Genomic DNA, 21,519 nt, shown 5'->3' on the forward strand with positions numbered 1-21,519 from the left:
AGTGCTCAGTGCGGGTGTTATCGGTAATAATGGCAACAAGAAACCTAGAAAGGTGGCACCATCTAGACAGAAAACGCCGAGACAAACTTCAGAAAAGTCCGAAAACATCGTTACCATCGGGCAGGTATAAAGCTGAATGTTTCACTCACTCTCCTCCTCATTAGCGCTTAAGGATTTTGTTGCGATGCACCAGTGTGATCTTTGTTTGAAAAGTTTCGGAAGACGCGATAATATGTTGCGACATAAAAGGTCTGTGCATTCAAACGAAGATTCGGATGAAGACGCTATGTCTGACGTTACTGATCAAGAGGATATTTTTGGATCTGTTGATGAAAACGAGTCTGATAACAGCGACGACGACATGTCTGTAACCTCGGAGAACTCTTCGGGTATTGATCCTTGGCAAGAGGTTGTCCATGAGGCTTTTCAAGAGTGTCAATCGCAGTACGAGGAGGAAGTGCGTGAACTTATGCAGGATGATACCGACCTTAGTGAAAGCGAAGCCAAGAAGGATGTCTTTGAGAATATGCGAGGTACTTACAGAAAGGCCCTGATGAATAGTTTTGGGGCAAAGTTGATGTGGTTTGACTCTATCAAGCGAGATACCATCTATAAAACCATAAAGAAAACAGTTAATCAACTTAAAGACACAGAGGACTACGACGAACAGGAAGCCGTAAAGTACGCCATCCTTAAGCGGAGATTTCTGTTCGATAAGGTCTTGGACAGTTACGACGTTCCTCAGTTGGATGCAGAGCAAGAGGAAGAAACAAAACAGTGAAAATCATTTAAAGATACTTTAATTCGTTCGGACTAGAGTGCTTTTGGAATTTATTTGTTTTCAATCCTTACACAATGCAGAATACAGACGCCATTTAATTCCATAACACAATTGTATCTGATAGTTTTGCAACACGTACTTGTTTTTAAGTAAAATAAATGTCTGTAATGATGTAAAATAAAATGTCTTATAATACGAAACGGAGTTGTTGTTGTGTGTTTTAGTTGAAGTTTTATTTATGTTTTTAGCGTTTTCCATATAGAAACAAGACAAATGTTGATGCTGGGTATCAACGACGCCGCCAGATCAGTTAAAAATAATAATGATTGCATTAAAATATTATGTTGATATTGTATTCAGTCATATAGATTGTAAAAAGGTGTGCTTAAAATTAAACATCTCAACTGTCCAAATAATGAACTCATTTCATTGTACTGAGCATTAGGTTTAAAACTACAATTACTACCAAATTTAATCAAGTAAGTTTTGTATCTGGTTACAAATCATACATATTACATAAGTAATATTCTCGATGACATTTTTTTACCCAGCTTGTATGTCTACAGGACTGGTTATGTTCTATTTTTATATCTCTATGTTATATGCGTTTACTAACACATTCATTGTGTATGTCATCTGCAACAGTGCAAATCCTTCTTCGCCTTTGATATCTGCAACACTATATCTATAATATGCGTTTAAGTCTGCGCCCGTAACCAGACTGCTGTAAATGTGCCTTTTCGACAGGTGTTTCGAGTTCTTTTTCAATCCTAGTTTGACTATTGTTATCAATTTTAAAATAAAGCGAACTGTGCTGATTATATCCTTGTACAACATTGCTTGCCATTTCTTGGTGAAAAATATAGAGAGCCAATAGCGAGAAATGTCTATAATACTTCCGACCATCGTGAATTAAAACTCTGCTAGCAATCAAGCGATCTCCGTCTGATTGTTTCAATCGAACACATCCATGCTATTTGATAAACTCAACGCTCACATATTTTTTGTTGTATTTTATACCTGTTCTTATAATACTGGTACTGCATATTTTCTTAGTTCTTACTTGAAGATAAAAAATATCAATTTACCTTCTGTTTTGGTTTTCTGATTTTCCTAAAGCTATAGAATGGACACGTCTAATGAAAAGGGTAAACCAATCAGGTCTCGCTTACAGATCACAATCACATAACCCTACATGGGGAGGGGGGCTACCTAAATGAAAAGAATGAAGAAGTCTAAAAAAGAGGTCAACCAATCAGGTCTCGCTTACAGTTAACATGATCCTACATGTTCCCATATGAAATTTTCGTCGGCCCGGAACTACGTTGACTAATTACATGTAAAATGAATCCAATGAATAATTAAGAAAATCGAATGTATGCAATTTAAGTTAAATATGTTGTGCTGCTCTAACGAGGTCATCCTAACAGACATATTGATATAAATATATAGTGCTTAAAGATAGATCTAGGGTTCTTCAATACATGTTTCGTGGAATGCATACGTGTGACAATACGAAACATCAAGTCTGTTACACGCTTCACGTTTTATATAGTTCAATATAGCGTATTATAGTCAGGTGTGGCTATACAGAAAAGATGCGCTCTGTTGAACCCTTCTATATCTTTATAAGTCCGCCATCTTTATTTATTACCTTCCAACGGGAAACGAGGCTCTCCCCGAACACTTAAACAAGATCCTGACTCCTGACTCCTTCCTCCATCACTCAGAGGGCCTCCTGACCCCCTCCACAAACTTCCTTAGTCACTCCATGGGCCTCCTGATACCCTCCTCAAACCTCCGGAGTCACTCCGAGGGCCTCCTAATACCCTCCTCAAACCCCCGGAGTCACTCCGAGGACCGTCTTACCCTTCCTTGAGCCTCGTTTCCCGTTGGAAGGTAATAAATAAAGATGGCGGACTTATAAAGATATAGAAGGGTTCAACAGAGCGCATCTTTTCTGTATAGCCACACCTGACTATAATACGCTATATTGAACTATATAAAACGTGAAGCGTGTAACAGACTTGATGTTTCGTATTGTCACACGTATGCATTCCACGAAACATGTATTGAAGAACCCTAGATCTATCTTTAAGCACTATATATTTATATCAATATGTCTGTTAGGATGACCTCGTTAGAGCAGCACAACATATTTAACTTAAATTGCATACATTCGATTTTCTTAATTATTCATTGGATTCATTTTACATGTAATTAGTCAACGTAGTTCCGGGCCGACGAAAATTTCATATGGGAACATGTAGGATCATGTTAACTGTAAGCGAGACCTGATTGGTTGACCTCTTTTTTAGACTTCTTCATTCTTTTCATTTAGGTAGCCCCCCTCCCCATGTAGGGTTATGTGATTGTGATCTGTAAGCGAGACCTGATTGGTTTACCCTTTTCATTAGACGTGTCCATTCTATAGCTTTAGGAAAATCAGAAAACCAAAACAGAAGGTAAATTGATATTTTTTATCTTCAAGTAAGAACTAAGAAAATATGCAGTACCAGTATTATAAGAACAGGTATAAAATACAACAAAAAATATGTGAGCGTTGAGTTTATCAAATAGCATGGATGTGTTCGATTGAAACAATCAGACGGAGATCGCTTGATTGCTAGCAGAGTTTTAATTCACGATGGTCGGAAGTATTATAGACATTTCTCGCTATTGGCTCTCTATATTTTTCACCAAGAAATGGCAAGCAATGTTGTACAAGGATATAATCAGCACAGTTCGCTTTATTTTAAAATTGATAACAATAGTCAAACTAGGATTGAAAAAGAACTCGAAACACCTGTCGAAAAGGCACATTTACAGCAGTCTGGTTACGGGCGCAGACTTAAACGCATATTATAGATATAGTGTTGCAGATATCAAAGGCGAAGAAGGATTTGCACTGTTGCAGATGACATACACAATGAATGTGTTAGTAAACGCATATAACATAGAGATATAAAAATAGAACATAACCAGTCCTGTAGACATACAAGCTGGGTAATAAAATGTCATCGAGAATATTACTTATGTAATATGTATGAATTGTAACCAGATACAAAACTTACTTGATTAAATTTGGTAGTAATTGTAGTTTTAAACCTTAATGCTCAGTACAATGAAATGAGTTCATTATTTGGACAGTTGAGATGTTTAATTTTAAGCACACCTTTTTACAATCTATATGACTGAATACAATATCAACATAATATTTTAATGCAATCATTATTATTTTTAACTGATCTGGCGGCGTCGTTGATACCCAGCATCAACATTTGTCTTGTTTCTATATGGAAAACGCTAAAAACATAAATAAAACTTCAACTAAAACACACAACAACAACTCCGTTTCGTATTATAAGACATTTTATTTTACATCATTACAGACATTTATTTTACTTAAAAACAAGTACGTGTTGCAAAACTATCAGATACAATTCACCGGGGAGTATCACGTGATCTCTATAGTACATTGTCCGCACAACATGGCTGAAAAAACCGTCGATTCGACCACGAAATAAGGGGTATGCTCATTGTTACTGATATTTCAGGATATGCAGAATAGGCGCAGAGTACCCGCCTAATGATATAATATACTTACGTGCCTTTCGTTCGTCCGAGGGCTTCTTGGTTTAGGCCTGAAACTCGATACAAATTTTATTTTTGTATGTACATCGTCTGAACAAGTACTTTATTCGGGTATTTCAGCGCTAAATGCAAATTTAAGTCGAGATCTTCTACAAAAAAATGATTTAATTAGTAAATGTATCATTCGTGCCAAGTTTCCATTGTTTTCTCGGTGTTTTAAGAAAGTTATTGATTCCTTTCTTACCGAGTACACAGTCTGAACAAAATATTCATGAGTACATCGTCTGAACGTTTTTTTTCAACGCATCTATTGCTGTCACGAAGTCATTAGGACTTATTCTGAATACAAAATACTACGAAAAAGTACTAGAATATCTCAGAATATCTCTTCGATGTGATAATGTCGTTACACAACTGATTCTTAATTTATTCAACGCCGTTTTTCTCATCTATACTTTCTTCTTTGTAGTTTGGGGCAACACAACAAGCGTTTCGTTCCTGCTCTTGCATGGTTACCAAGGGATACACAGATAAGAAGGTAATATAAAAAATTATAACAAGTGTACTTGTGAAGTATATCTGGTCTACTTTACACGTTATACGAATATAGTTTGAACCAATCTGTTTCAATCGGAATCGTACTATCTTAATGAAAATGAGTCAGTCTTTGGTTAACAATAGTCTTATAACAGTTTTTGTAGTTTTGTGTTGTTGATTGAATATTCCTGTAGTTGTATAATATTACCCTAAAATATATAGTTTAATTGTCGACACTTGAACAGGAATAAACTCACCATTTGCGATTCATATTCTTATTTAGCATTTAGTTTGTGTTCATGTTCTTGTATAGTAAAGTCTTTAAGAATTTAAAACCAACTGATATGTAGATGCAATTACATAAGTGGTCATTCAAAACGGTCTTTACTGAACTATTTTCTTGTCTAAATTGATCAACGAGTTTAACAAAATTTGTATTGCATGAACACGGATGAAATACTTAGTATTATTTTTATAAAATACATATCTGGCTGATGATTTACAGCGCTAAATACATGACACGTCCTTTAATATAGCGCTGATAGTTAAAACGTTTTTCAATGTTACGCCAAATGATATTATTCCAAACACAGTTATTACACTAGATATAAATTCAAAATATATACTATCGTACTTAGTTATTTATATCACATAGATGTCGCCGTCTTGAAATTACGTCGTTATATATATTTTTATATACGATCTATTACCGTTTAACTAGTGTAATAAATATGCAAGTTAGTATAAACGTATTTGACGTAACAAAATAAATAAATAGCAATGACAATATGCGCTATATATAGGGACGTGTTATGTATTTAGCGTTTATTAGAATATCGAATTAGTGTTCTTTAAATACGAGAAGGCTCGTTTATACCAAATTTAGAAGAAAAACACTCGTTTTATACATTCCGTATTAAATGACCACTCATGTCAGATCGTCTATTTAAACTCAATATACAAATAATGGTATATTATTTTAGAATGCGCCGAAAGAAGCCGTCGTTGTCGCTTCATCGACAGAAGAAAACACGGGCGGAGAGAAACTCATTTGAAAGATGCTCGAAAACAACGGTGGCACAGCTGAAAACAACAAAACGGAAAACATTTTTTTCCCCAGCCAAATGTCCTATTATCGTGAGTTTACAAGAAATGACCCCAATACTGTCTCCGATGAAATCTCCATTTCGTTCTCCGCTTTACAAAGCATCGCCGCCCAAAAAACGTGCAAAGAAAAGCACGTCAGCAAGAATACTCTTTGAACAAACTGACTGCAGCATTTCCCCAGAACACCAGAAGAATAACATAAGCTTTCCTGAACTTGATATATTAGAACTCGATTATGACACTGCAATTGATAAAACTGTGCATTTTCTTGAAACCATTGTGGAATCAAGCCCTGCAAGCATCAATGAAGAGGTTAAAAGTTTGCCAAACAGAAAACGTCAGACTCAAGAGGGCTCTATCGAATCTGAGAAATTAGAAATATGTGATACTGCGTTCAAATGTAGGACTGTGAGTATTAAAAACAGTGATAAATCAAATCTTGAACACAATACGGATATTGCTGAAGGTGTCCCACGTATAACAGTGACAACTAATAAAGAAACAGCATTAGACAAGTCAACGAGTACTTCGACTGAAAGTGGAACCACTAGTATAAATAAATCTTCCAAATTGCAGTACGCAGATACAAGCCTCTCAGAAGTAACTGGTAAAATTCAAAAGCTTACTCCAGAAGTAGTCAAATTGTTAGCTTCAGAGGACAGACTGGACCTTGTTTTGCTTCAGTTTTTAGAACAAGTGAACGACAAACGCTTTCCATTGGACAATATGGCATTTCGGCTTTGGACGGAAGTCGTTAAATGGTTTGAGTGTAGAACCTCGACTGAAATGCGATATTCAGAAGATACAAAACAGTTCTGGAGACTAGGCTACAAATTGTTCGGAGCACGATTTACCAATGAATATAAACAATGCATTTTTGATACTGTTATATTAACCATGTGCCGTCCACAAGACAACACTCATGTATTCATAGATACTGTATAAATAACATCTATTGACCAGATTAAATCATCTTTGCCTATTGAAATACTGAGTAAGAAAATAATTGTGCAAACCTGTGCCTCTGAACTTTCGACTTGCTGTAGAAAAGCTTTCCACAGCATCTATACGGCGCCTTTCCGTCATGGCTTTTCTCGTGCTGATAAAGCCCAGATCTGCCTTTATACGACTTTCCGCAGTGACGGCACATCAACTCCTTTCCAGATTCCTGAAATTATACGTTTTCTACGTATACTTTATATATCATTAGACGTTTATGATCAATTTTTTTACAAACATTTACAGGACTTTATCTTTATATCATACAGCATTTCAACGTTTGCACAAACAACATTAACAATCAGTTTGACAGTTTGCAGATTAACTGTATTGTCATATATGATCATTAAATCTGACGCTCTTTACAATTTTCGTGAATTATGCTTACATCAAGAAAATAATTCCGTAAGCGAAAACAACTATAATATTTTTAAAAGACGTTTAATGGTAATTATCATGTAGAAATACGTACCATTCTGATAGATGTATATCGGATTCTGAAATAAATTAAATAATGCAATTAAGAATCAGATGTGAAAAGACATTACCACATCGAAGAGATATTCTGAGATATTCTAGTACTTTTTCGTAGTATTTTGTATTCAGAATAAGTCCTAATGACTTCGTGACAGCAATAGATGCGTTGAAAAAAAACGTTCAGACGATGTACTCATGAATATTTTGTTCAGACTGTGTACTCGGTAAGAAAGGAATCAATAACTTTCTTAAAACACCGAGAAAACAATGGAAACTTGGCACGAATGATACATTTACTAATTAAATCATTTTTTTGTAGAAGATCTCGACTTAAATTTGCATTTAGCGCTGAAATACCCGAATAAAGTACTTGTTCAGACGATGTACATACAAAAATAAAATTTGTATCGAGTTTCAGGCCTAAACCAAGAAGCCCTCGGACGAACGAAAGGCACGTAAGTATATTATATCATTAGGCGGGTACTCTGCGCCTATTCTGCATATCCTGAAATATCAGTAACAATGAGCATACCCCTTATTTCGTGGTCGAATCGACGGTTTTTTCAGCCATGTTGTGCGGACAATGTACTATAGAGATCACGTGATACTCCCCGGTGCAATTGTGTTATGGAATTAAATGGCGTCTGTATTCTGCATTGTGTAAGGATTGAAAACAAATAAATTCCAAAAGCACTCTAGTCCGAACGAATTAAAGTATCTTTAAATGATTTTCACTGTTTTGTTTCTTCCTCTTGCTCTGCATCTAACTGAGGAACGTCGTAACTGTCCAAGACCTTATCGAACAGAAATCTCCGCTTAAGGATGGCGTACTTTACGGCTTCCTGTTCGTCGTAGTCCTCTGTGTCTTTAAGTTGATTAACTGTTTTCTTTATGGTTTTATAGATGGTATCTCGCTTGATAGAGTCAAACCACATCAACTTTGCCCCAAAACTATTCATCAGGGCCTTTCTGTAAGTACCTCGCATATTCTCAAAGACATCCTTCTTGGCTTCGCTTCACTAAGGTCGGTATCATCCTGCATAAGTTCACGCACTTCCTCCTCGTACTGCGATTGACACTCTTGAAAAGCCTCATGGACAACCTCTTGCCAAGGATCAATACCCGAAGAGTTCTCCGAGGTTACAGACATGTCGTCGTCGCTGTTATCAGACTCGTTTTCATCAACAGATCCAAAAATATCCTCTTGATCAGTAACGTCAGACATAGCGTCTTCATCCGAATCTTCGTTTGAATGCACAGACCTTTTATGTCGCAACATATTATCGCGTCTTCCGAAACTTTTCAAACAAAGATCACACTGGTGCATCGCAACAAAATCCTTAAGCGCTAATGAGGAGGAGAGTGAGTGAAACATTCAGCTTTATACCTGCCCGATGGTAACGATGTTTTCGGACTTTTCTGAAGTTTGTCTCGGCGTTTTCTGTCTAGATGGTGCCACCTTTCTAGGTTTCTTGTTGCCATTATTACCGATAACACCCGCACTGAGCACTTTGCCCTTTCGTTTGTTGCTGGCTTCTTTCATTCTTTGTAATTCCAAGTCAATCCAAGTCCCTTTAGGTTTCGACTGATGGTCAAGTATGCTTTTGGCGATAGCTGTCGTCTGTTCAGCCGGGAGAACCATCCGTATATACATTTTGGAGAGAGGCTCATGTCTGTTTCGAGAGGCACTGCTTTTTAATTTACTCCTCATCTTATATTTTCGTGTATCCAATAGATCCATTTTTTACCAATAATGTACGACTTGACTACTTGTCATCCAAACACTCACTGAGGTTGAAAACTTCATGACACTTGATTTTATAGTAGCATCATTAACCGCGCGGGTTTGTACCAAGTCTTTTCTTCAAATGCAACAAAAATGTTTTCCGATTCTGAAACGTTTGCTCGCAGCATATACATGTGTAGGAATAATACGCGCAGGTATGCCATACTCGTAAATGGTGCAACAGATTCCTCCAGGAAAAGAAAAAGTACCTACATTTGAGGCACGAATATAGACGAATTTCGTTCTCGTTTGGTTCCATTATAAATGCAGATCTGTCAACGGTATTTCGCCGTACACTGACTTTAATTCGACACAAGTATATTTGTTAAAGGAATGCGTACAATGCAACCCTCACGTTTCTCAAATGCTTGGAAAACACTACTAGAAACTCATTATAGCCTCCTCGTCACACCTCCCTACCTCCTAAATCCTCGTCAATCCCTCCTGTCTCCTGTTATATTTGAGGTACATACGCATTGATAGGGTGGAAGAAGACTCTGAAAAAGAACAAGAACCTATAAGTAAAAGGACAAGAGCTAAAACTGCAAAGTGATTTGCATATTAAGATTAATTGAAAATCACAGAAACAGACAGTAAATTTTCTGATACATTTATTAAATGTAAAAAGTTATTTCGTAAAACTTAAGTACAATATTACATTAATACACGCAACATGTTTATTTATCAAAAATAAACCGATAATAAGCTCAATTCAAGTTAGTTGTCTTACGCGGTGTCACAGATTTTCTCTGCTCGAAAAGGGATATCACTCAGAAAATTGTCAATTCAAATCAAACGCCAATGTAACTATTGACTGCTTCTCTAGTCAGTTACCTTCCGTGATCGTTTATTTAGGTTTAAAAACTAAAATTATTTGTTGTATTATTTTGTTCCTATTGATAGTTTTTTTTCATTAGTGTTATTTCTGTTGTTATACATATGCATAGTTACAGTGTTAGTTCCAACTTGCTCTTGATTTAATCTTGTATTCATGTATGATCCATTTTTATTTTTTTATTTTTTTTAACTGAAAACTAATTTTGAACTTCTATTTTCAATATAACATGATGTTACATACCGGATAGACATTTCGGGTTTTGTTCTTCTGGATAGTGCAATAGAATCACATTTCATGTATTTTATATTTGTGGATGTAAAAATAATTATCATAGGTATTTTTACTTTTGATAACCTTATTTTATGCGGTTTCATATCTATTCTGTTTTTAATATAATCTCATATACTACCTCATATATTTTTTATGTCGTATATATTCTACCCCATATATCCCATCATATATTTTTTGCATGTCAACATTTTACCTCATAGCATTGTCGTGTTCATTTTACATCCTTTACCAATGTTAATATTTTTTCATTAATTCTAAAATCAATCACATCCATTTTTGTCAATGTTCTATCAATAACAGTATTATTTGGTATAAAAGGGTATTTTTTAAAACAAAAGTTTATTGTCATGTTAATGTTTGTTGACTGTTTTTAAGTTTGATTTAAGTTGTTGTATTTAAAAAGATGTTATATTTCCTAAAGGTATCATCCTTAATAAAAATATTTAAAAAACCCACCTCTCCTTTTCGCTTTGAGTTTCCATATATTGTTGGATCCCCAATAATTGAGATCTCTTGGTTTCTAACTGAAAAACAAGAGCAATAAACATTAAGAATCTGGTTGTGGTTTGTGAAACAATTTCCTACTTGTAAATTTAAATTGATCAATGTGTGTGTATTTGAATGCATTGTGGCTTAATTCTGTCTTGACATAACAAATTGGGTTTTCAAATGTCACACATGAAGTAAAATAAAAATAACTTGAAATTGTTAAATAATTCAGTAAAGCAAATTATAATCACAAAGTCGGTTCAATAACAGCAAATTCAACTTACTTGTTCAATTATTGTTCCTTGCTGTTGTAAAACAGCATTTTGTTCTTTTAAAGAACCAATCTATCTTTCTAAGGCAGCATTCTGAAAAAGTTACAATAAAAAGCTTACAACTTAAAGAGGCAAACCACCAAATACCAGATCGGGTAAAAAAAAGATAAACATGTCAAAATTCCCACAAATTTAATATCGTCATATTAAGTATACTAGAACTAGCTTACTGAGTAATTGTCTTTCCTAAAAAAATAAATAAAAAAATGAAAAAATAACGTAAACGATATTTTAATTCTAATATAATAAATAAGTTGATAAATCGTAAAAAAACACAAAAAACACACCTTGTGGCAAAGCACGCTGTTTTCCACCTGGCACTTTAAAAGTTGTGCTAACACAATGCTAAAATGTTGGTTAGCCATCCTCACTTAACAAAGGTTAAATGTAGACTGATGAAAATATATAGGTTAAAAATCATAAATGGGAGACATCCAGTAACCATAACACAATTTTATTTTTCAATTAAAAAAGGGTTATCATAGTGACTTTTCAAAATGATGGTATGTTAAAATGTAATACTTTCATATCTAACGAAGATGTTTAATTCTCATGGTAATGTAATGTTTAAATTATACCATATAATGTTTAACTTATACAATTTTATTTAATGATAAAATAACGCTTTTCATAAACAGTAATATAATTTACATATATTTCTGATTTGGAACTCAGATTAGTAATGATACATGACCCACAATTATTATGAATGTCAGTATCGCTATTTCAAAGATTAATTTTATAATACAAGTCATTTCCGAAAACGTGTGAAATATCACATAATATTTAAATTATTTTAATAGTAGGTCGAATATACTTTTAAAAGTATGTCATGTCTAACACGCACTTGTTTAACCAAAACAAGTTTAGTTTGAGCTGTATTTATTAAGTAAATACAAACCTTTTAAAACATATGTAAGCACATATACAAAACACAATAATGCACACATATTAATAGGTATAGCTTAGCATTTCATTAAAAACAAAATTAAAAAACTGAAAGCTTATATAATGTTTCTCTTCTTATGGGTAAGTAAAGTGAAAAATAATGCTCTGAAAACAAGACACATGTACTCGTATGTAAAAGTTATTTCCCATACACCAAATATTGTGTTTATACTGACACCGCGTAGTACTGACGGTAGATCAAACTCGGCATCAATGAAGCCAAAACATAAACAACCGTTTCATTTATAAAAAAACAATGACTAAACCATATCATATCACCCGTAATGGCTCTCGACAAAAGTACGCCCCTCCCCCATCTTCATATGACACACTAAACCGAGAACCCATAGTTCACAGGTACATCACTCTTGTATACACCTATGTACTCTATTGTACGAGTTATTTCCCATAGACCATATACGATAGCAAAAAGCTAAGATTGCTCCCCAGCAAAAGGAGCCAAATCTTTATTTTACTAAGATTGCTCCACCTAGTTTTATACTACTACTACTACATTTTAATGTATGAGTGTATTATCGTCTTGCTTGGTCAAAGGGTACATCTGAATGTAGATATTTTGTGTTGTGGACGTGTTGCTAATGTTGAATGTTGCCATGGAGGTCTTCGTCATTTCAAATATACATTTTCAGATCGCATAGTATTTAACATGTTATGTGTACATTAATTAAGGTACTCATCATGACATGGTCTCGCAGTATTCAAGTTCAGGTAAGCCATCCATAAGATAAAAAGGAATGATATAAATTAGGCTAGGTATGTAGGAATAACTCTTTTTTTTCTCTTTTTCATTTTTGAGAACCAGGTTTTTGTACCTAACTTACCTATATCAGGGTATTCACTATTGTAGAAAATTTTAGAAAAAAAATATCCAAATTTTAAGATGTTGACTCAGAAAATGCACATTTAAAGGATTTAAAAACCCCCCAAACATTATCGTCAAATAAATGTAGATTTGTGAGGAAGATATAGGGTTGGTTGCATTTGTGGAAACAAACATTATTAAAATAAATTAAGCCTCGAAAGGAAGCAAAGACTTGTTTATAAATTAACATCGAGATAACTTTTTAAATTATTTTGATGAACCATTATATTATTTTTGATGGATTGCGTTTTGGAATATCACCATAATAATGCTAAATGATATAGTAAAATAAAAGGAGATATTACTAGAAAAATTAAAATGAGACAACAAAGAAATTTTATTAATTAGTTTCTTAAATAACATTATGTCTACACAAATGTTTATACAAAAAGTTTTCGATGAAAACATAAAATTTCTTAAACTTAACTTGTTGTAAGTTTAAACTACATGTAGCCTTTTGTTGCATTTATGTTGGATGGATATCCCTAATGAACTTTGTATGTAACTTCTTGCGGTTTACTGAATCTATATGATACGTTTTGAAACAGATTATAAGGTAACATGTGCCAAACATCACAGATATACTTGTATACATTATACTATGGATTCAAGAAATCATTAAATTCAAACATTGCGGAATGTTGTTACAATTTATAAAATTCAGCAATGTTCACTTTTCCAAAAAGTTCAACCTTATGGACAAAGGTTGACCGGCTTAGTGTTTGAGATTATATTTTGTCTATTTGCCAAGCCGCTGGTTAAACCTACTGATTCACATGATTTAAATCAATAATAATCAAAATAAATGTATGGCAGAATTGAGGAATAATATCATCCCATTGGACAAAATATAATTTCAAACACTAATTGTTTATTGTTACTTACACATCAGTTATAAATAGATATTATATGCTGTGCGATGTCAAACTTACGATTTTTACTCAATGTGCTTTTTCAGAGAGGTGCTTTTATATGATGTTTTAGATATTTGTAGAAGTATTTTATGGATTAAAATTAACTCACAGAATAGTTGTTTGAGATTTTTCAGAAATTACCATATTCAATTATTGGTATTTATAGTCTAGTCATAAAGTTAACTGTCTGTATTGTTTGATTGTTGGATATGGTGTTATGTACATATTTACATGTTTTAATATTTTAAAAAAAATTGTAAAACAGAAAAGCAAAGTTATTTAGTAGAAATGTTACAGTTTCAATAAGATGTTTAAAGTCTGGTGAAGTGTGTTTTTTTCAGAGTTTTTAAAAATAATCTTAGCTCTGTTAACTGTATTGATAGATATTTTTCGCATTTAAAAACATTCTGATCCGTTTCCTTGGAAATGTCTTGTGTTTGTCAGTAACTGATTTGATATTGAATAAAACATCAAAATATTTGTAGAGTTGTGTTTAAAACTACATGCATTTGTGGATAAGTGAAGTTCACATGCTACTTATCCAACGATACATAACATCAATCCTTATTATGAAGAAGAAGAATCTATAATTCTGGAAAATGTACATTGTATATCACTGGTTGGTGATTAAGAAACAGAATGTATAATTCTGGAACATGGGTTGGTGATTAAAAAACAGAATGTATAATTCTGGAGTATGTACATTGTATATCACTGGTTGGTAATTAAGAAACAGAATGTATAATTCTGGAGTATATACATTGTATATCACCGGTTGGTGATTAAGAAACAAAATGTATAATTCTGGAACATGTTCATTGTTTATCACTGGTTGGTGATTAAGAAACAGACTCTATAATTCTGGAACATGTTCATTGTACATCACTGGTTGGTGATTAAGAAACAGACTCTATAATTCTGGAACATGTTCATTGTATATCACTGGTTGGTTATTAAGAAACAGACTCTATAATTCTGGAACATGTTCATTGTATATCACTGGTTGGTGATTAAGAAACAAAACCTATAATTCTGAAACATGTCCATTGTATATCACTGGTTGGTGATTAAGAAACAGACTCTATAATTCTGGAACATGTTCATTGTATATCACTGGTTGGTGATTAAGAAACAGACTCTTTAACTCTAGAACATGTTCATTGTATATCACTGGTTGATGATTAAGAGACAGAATCTATAATTCTGGAACATGTCCATTGTATATCACTGGTTGGTGATAAAGAAATTGAATCTATAATTCTGGAACATGTTCATTGTTTATCACCGGTTGGTGATTAAGAAACAGAATCTATAATTCTGGAACATGTTCATTGTTTATCACTGGTTGGTGATTAAGAAACAGAATCTATAATTCTGGAACATGTTCATTGTACATCACTGGTTGGTGATTAAGAAACAGAATCTATAATTCTGGAACATGTTCATTGTATAACACTGGTTGGTGATTAAGAAACAGAATCTATAATTCTAAATCATGTTCATTGTATATCACTGGTTGGTGATTAAGAAACATCATCTATAATTCTGGAACATGTTCATTGTATATCACTGGTTGGTGATTAAGAAACAGAATCTATAATTCTGTAACATGTTCATTGTATATCACTGGTTGATGATTAAGAAAAAGACTCTATAATTCTGGAACATGTACATTGTATATCATTGGTTGAAGATTAAGAAACATTCTCTATTACTCTAGAACATGTTCAATGTATATCACTGGTTGTTGATTAAGAAACAGACTCTATATAAATCTGGATCATGTTCTATGTATATCACTTATTGATGATCAAGAAACAGACTCTATATAAATCTGGAACATGTTCATTGTATATCACTGGATGAAGATTAAGAAACAGACCCTATATAAATCTGGAACATGTTCATTGTATATCACTGGTTGATGATTAAGAAACAAACTCTATATAAATCTGGAACATGTTCATTGTATATCAATGGTTGACGATTATGAAACAGACTCTATATAAATCTGGAACATGTTCATTGTATATTACTGGTTGAAGATTAAGAAACAGATTCTATAATTTTAATAATAATTACCGACACCTTTCTGGAAGTTATTTGAAATTCCACCGTTTTGCAGTCCGGACATACACATGTACCCAATTATAAGTGAATAACATTGTCGTACACAGAAAACATTAACACACGACGCGTCGATGACGATGTGTTACACTGACGCCACAGGTGTGTAGGTCATGGACAAAGATCAAGGCCCTGGAAAACAGACTGCACAATCTACGCAAACCTGTACCCATCTTGCCACGAATCCGTGACACGTCCAACGCAAAACGATTACAGTTTATATATTCCATGTATGCACATATCAATATTTTGACATATAATGCAAATGCTTGAAAGAAAACCAGCCATGTTTATTTCCCGGGTTGCGATCACACCGGTGTGTCAAAATTATGCTTGCCAAAAAACCAACTTCTGTTTAAAATTCTCTATTTGCAACCACTCCCTCCTCCAGCCATTCCACAAAAGGTGCATTTTATCTAACCAGGTACATTGATAAAGGTATTAAACTTTGTGTGATGTTTTCAAAAACATAATTTATTATAAAATACTTCCTCCCTAGTATAACGGGTCTGTACACCTTATTTGGTCTAGCTACGCCCACGGGCGCATCTGATCCAAATCATCCTTGATAACCCTGTCTTGAATGGGGTTAACAGTAGACAGTAGGAAAAGCATGTGAAATATGAGGTGAAAAGCAATTTAGGAAGTCATCTTAGTATATATATTATTCAATTATTATTTTTATTAATTTTGATTAATTAATTCTGTTTACCCATTTGTTTGCAAAATGATATATAATATAAACTATTTATTGTATTACATTGGAAATTATGTTCATGCATCGGTTTGATGTTTCAGTGTACCGGAAATTGCCCTTCATGCCACCGGAAGCAATGCCCCTCCATGCAACCGGCAGAAATGATCCATCAGTGAGCGGTCATGGTATGAATTTCACAAAGCTTTGAATTTTAGAAAAGAAAATAAGAAAATAATAATTAATGGAACTATCATTATTTGAAATAGCTCTTTTGCTTGAATAGTATTAATGCAAAGAACAAATACAATTTAATTACGATTTAAGCCTATGGTGTGAGTATAAAAATGTTTATTATACAGATAATGAAAAAGTTATGGTGCTGGTGGTGATGACACTGGTTTTGTTTACAAAAGATGATGAGGTTACGATAGGCCGCTCACCGGACCCCCTGTTTTCGTACGAGGTCACCATAGTCCCTGACGTCTCCTCCCCCACTCATTGACGCACTTCAACGTCCCTCTCTGCTGTCGTCGACAGATATGTTTAATTTTGCTCATCTCTGAATATCATAATTTGATATTTGATCTTTTGCACTACAAGGATCAACTATTTTCGAAAAAAATGGAATAGTTTTTACTAAATACGTCACTAAATATTTTCCATTTGCTTCATATTTATCTCCTTTGATGAATTGAAAAAGAACGAAGCAAACTAAGCAAACTTGAATTAAATGAATTTAATAGTATTTATTTAATTAAAAGAAATTCACTTATCACACAAAAATGAAGTGTGTTTAATATTATGTTTCAATACTCTATAGATATTATTAAATCAATAAAGTGTAAGAGAGTCAAAACATATTAAAATAATCTAAATTTAAGAAATACACGAAAATCAAATTGACAGTTTCTGTTGGTTTTAGAAATTTTACAGTGAAAGTGTAAAAAGTGCCAGCATTTTCCCCAAGATTTCTTTTACCAAACCCGGGTAGCAGTAACTGTTTATTTCATTTTCTTATATATTATTGCATACTATTTCACATTGGTGCAGACATATTTATGATAACGGTAGGTCACTTCGTTTGTATGGGATTGATGATACTATCTGGAAGCGCATTAGTCAAGGACTTGGGAGTAGGACAGTCTGATGAAATATGAAAGTACATGCATAGTTTACATGTTTTAGCGTCCTCGGTACCGGATGTGTTTCCGTCCATGCAACCGGAAGTGACTGAAGTGATGCTACGCCAGTAAGCAGCTATGGTATGAATTTAACAACACATTGCTGGATTCAATAGCTTGAATATCATTGATGCAACAAAGATGTAAGATATTATGATACTCGAAGTTCATAATTAATATTTTAATTACGATGGAAAGGTGATAAAGATGATGATAACGGTGGTACTTCTTGCTGCTACTGCTACTGCTGCTGCTGCTGCTTCTACTACTAATATTGTTGTTATTACATAGGATAATTATGGTGGTATATTAGGTAATCCAAATGTTAGCAGTGACATTATATTAAACATTAATGAAAGCCGTCCTTTTATTTGGCAGAAAACGCCCCCACAGACCCGTCTTCCCAACAGAGTTATTATGGAGTTTGCCATCAAGGAGTAATATCTCTCTTATGGCATGATGGGCGACACCTCACCGATGACGCAATTAGTGATACCTAACCGATGACGCAATGGGTAATACCTAACCGATGAAGCTTTGGGCGGAACATCACCGATGACGCAATGGGTGATACCTCATCGATGACGCTATTGGCGGCACCTCACCGATGACGCAAATGGCGTCACCTCACCGATGACGCAAATGGCTACACGTCATCGATGACGCAAATGGCGACACCTCACTGATGACGCAACAGGCGACGCCTCACCGATGACGCTATGGGTGACATTTCACCGATGACGCAAATGGCGACACTTCATCGACAAGGAAACCTCACCGACTAGGCTATGGGAGACAACTCACCGATGACGCTATGGGTGATTCCTCAACGATGACGCTATGGGCGATACCTCACCGATGACGCAACAGGCGACGCCTCACCGATGACGCTATGGGTGACATTTCACCGATGACGCAAATGGCGACACTTCATCGACAAGGAAACCTCACCGACTAGGCTATGGGCGACAACTCACCGATGACGCTATGGGTGTTTCCTCAACGATGACGCTATGGGCGATACCTCACCGATGACGCAATAGGCGACACCTCACCGATGACGCTATGGAAGATACCTCAACGATGACGGGGTGGGTGATACCTCATCGATGACGCTATGGGCGACACCTCACCGATGACGCACTGGGCGACACCTCGCCGATGACGCAACGGGCGACACCTCACCGATGACGCATGGGCGACACCTCACCGATGACGCAATTGGCAACACATCACCGATGACGCAATGGGCGATACCTCACCGATGACGCTATGGGCGATACCTCACCGATGACTCAATGGGCGACACTTCATCGATGACGCTATGAACGACACCTCATCGATGACGCTATGGGCGATATCTCACCGATGACGCAATGGACGACACTTCATCGATGAGGCTATGGGCGATACCTTACCGATGACGCAATGGGCGACATCTCATCGATGACGCTATGGGCGACGCCTCACCAATGACGACACCTCACCGATGACGCAATGGACGACACCTCACCGATAACGAAATTGGTGATACCTCACCGAAGAACAAATGGCGAGCCCTCACCGATTACGACACCTCACCGATGCGGCTATGGGCGACACCACAACGATTTAGTTGTGGGTGATACCTCACCGATGACGCAATGGGTGATACCTCACCAATGACGCTATGTGTTGCACATCACCGATGACGCAATAGGCGACACCTCACCGATGACGCATGGGCGACACCTCACCGATGAAGCAATTGGCAACACATCACCGATGACGCAATGGGCGATACCTCACCGATGACGCTATGGGCGATACCTCACCGATGACTCAATGGGCGACACTTCATCGATGACGCTATGAACGACGCCTCATCGATGACGCTATGGGCGATATCTCACTGATGATGCAATGGACGACACTTCATCGATGAGGCTATGGGTGATACCTCACCGATGACGCAATGGGCGACATCTCATCGATGACGCTATGGGCGACACCTCACCGATGACGCAATGGGCGACGCCTCACCAATGACGACACCTCACCGATGACGCAATGGACGACACCTCACCGATAACGAAATTGGTGATACCTCACCGATCACGACACCTCACCGATGCGGCTATGGGCGACACCATAACGATTTAGTTGTGGGTGATACCTCACCGATGACGCAATGGGTGATACCTCACCAATGACGCTATGTGTTGCACATCACCGATGACGCAATAGGCGACACCTCACCGATGACGCAATGGGCGACACCTCACCGATGACGCTATGGGCGACGCCTCACCGATGAAGACACCTAGACGATGACGCTATGTGCGACGCCTCGTCGATGAGGACGCCTCACCGAAGACGCTATGGGCGACGCCTCACTGATGGCGACACCTCGACGATGACGCTATGGGCGACGCCTCACTGATGACGACACCTCACCGATGACGCTATGGGCGACGCCTCACCGATGACGACCCCTCGACGATGACGCTATGGGCGACGCGTCACCGATGACGACCACTCGACGATGACGCTATGGGCGAAGCCTCACCGATGACGTCACCTAACCGAAGATGCAATGGGCGACGCCTCACTGATAACGACACCTCAATGATGAAGCAATGGGCGACCCATCACCGATAACGATACTTCGACGATGACGCGATGGGCGACGCCTCACTGATGACGTAATTGGCGAAGCTATACTGATAACGACACCTCGACGTCGACGATGACGCTATGGGCGATGACGCTATGGGCGACCCATCACCGATGATGACACTTCGACGTTAACAACACCTCGACGATGACGCGATGGGCGACGCCTCACTGATAACGACATCTCGACGATGACGCAATGGGCGACGCCTCACTGATAGCGGCACCTCGACGATGACGTGATGGGCGACGCCTCACTGATAACGACACCTCGACGATGACGCGATGGGCGACGCCTCACTGATAACGCAATTGGCGAAGCTTAACTGATAACGACACCTCGACGATGACGACACCTCGACGAAGACGCTATGGGCGATGACGCTATGGGCGACCCAGCACCGATGACGACACTTCGGCGATAACGACTCCTCGACGATGACGACACCTCGACGAAGACGCTATGGGCGATGACGCTATGGGCGACCCATCACCGATGACGACACTTCGGCGATAACGACACCTCAACGATGACGCGAATGGCGACGCCTCACTGATGACACTATTGGCGTAGCTTCACTGATAACGACTCCTCGGCGATGACGAGACCTCGACGATGACGCTATGGGCGATGATGCTATGGGCGACCCATCACCGATGATGACACTTCGACGATGACGACACCTCGACGATGACGCTTTGGACGACGCCCCAACGATGACGACACATCGACGATGACGCTATGGGCGACGCCTCACCGATGACGATACCTCACCGATGACGCTTTGGGCGACGCCTCACCGATGACGTTACCTCGACAATGACGCTTAGGACGACGCCTGACTGAGGACGACACCTCGACGATGACGCTATGGGCGACGCA

At 37.0% G+C, this 21,519-nt stretch overlaps 1 protein-coding gene across 1 annotated transcript; it reads left to right on the forward strand.

Annotated features, from left to right (window-relative positions):
- Nucleotides 1–4,786: 4,786 nt before the first annotated feature.
- Nucleotides 4,787–6,964, forward strand: LOC128215486 (uncharacterized). The gene is made up of 2 exons (XM_052922172.1): nucleotides 4,787–4,913; nucleotides 5,896–6,964. The coding sequence occupies exon 2, from the start codon at nucleotides 5,897–5,899 to the stop codon at nucleotides 6,962–6,964; it is 1,068 nt and encodes a 355-aa protein (XP_052778132.1). The 5' UTR covers nucleotides 4,787–4,913; nucleotide 5,896.
- The last annotated feature ends 14,555 nt before the right edge of the window (nucleotides 6,965–21,519 follow it).

The sequence above is a fragment of the Mya arenaria genome, chromosome 2 (assembly GCF_026914265.1).
Source record: "Mya arenaria isolate MELC-2E11 chromosome 2, ASM2691426v1".
Classification (NCBI taxonomy): domain Eukaryota; kingdom Metazoa; phylum Mollusca; class Bivalvia; order Myida; family Myidae; genus Mya; species Mya arenaria.

Bases quoted from the DNA above. Each gene is read 5' to 3' on its own strand.
- LOC128215486 (XM_052922172.1), top strand. From the start codon at position 5,897: ATGCGCCGAAAGAAGCCGTCGTTGTCGCTTCATCGACAGAAGAAAACA.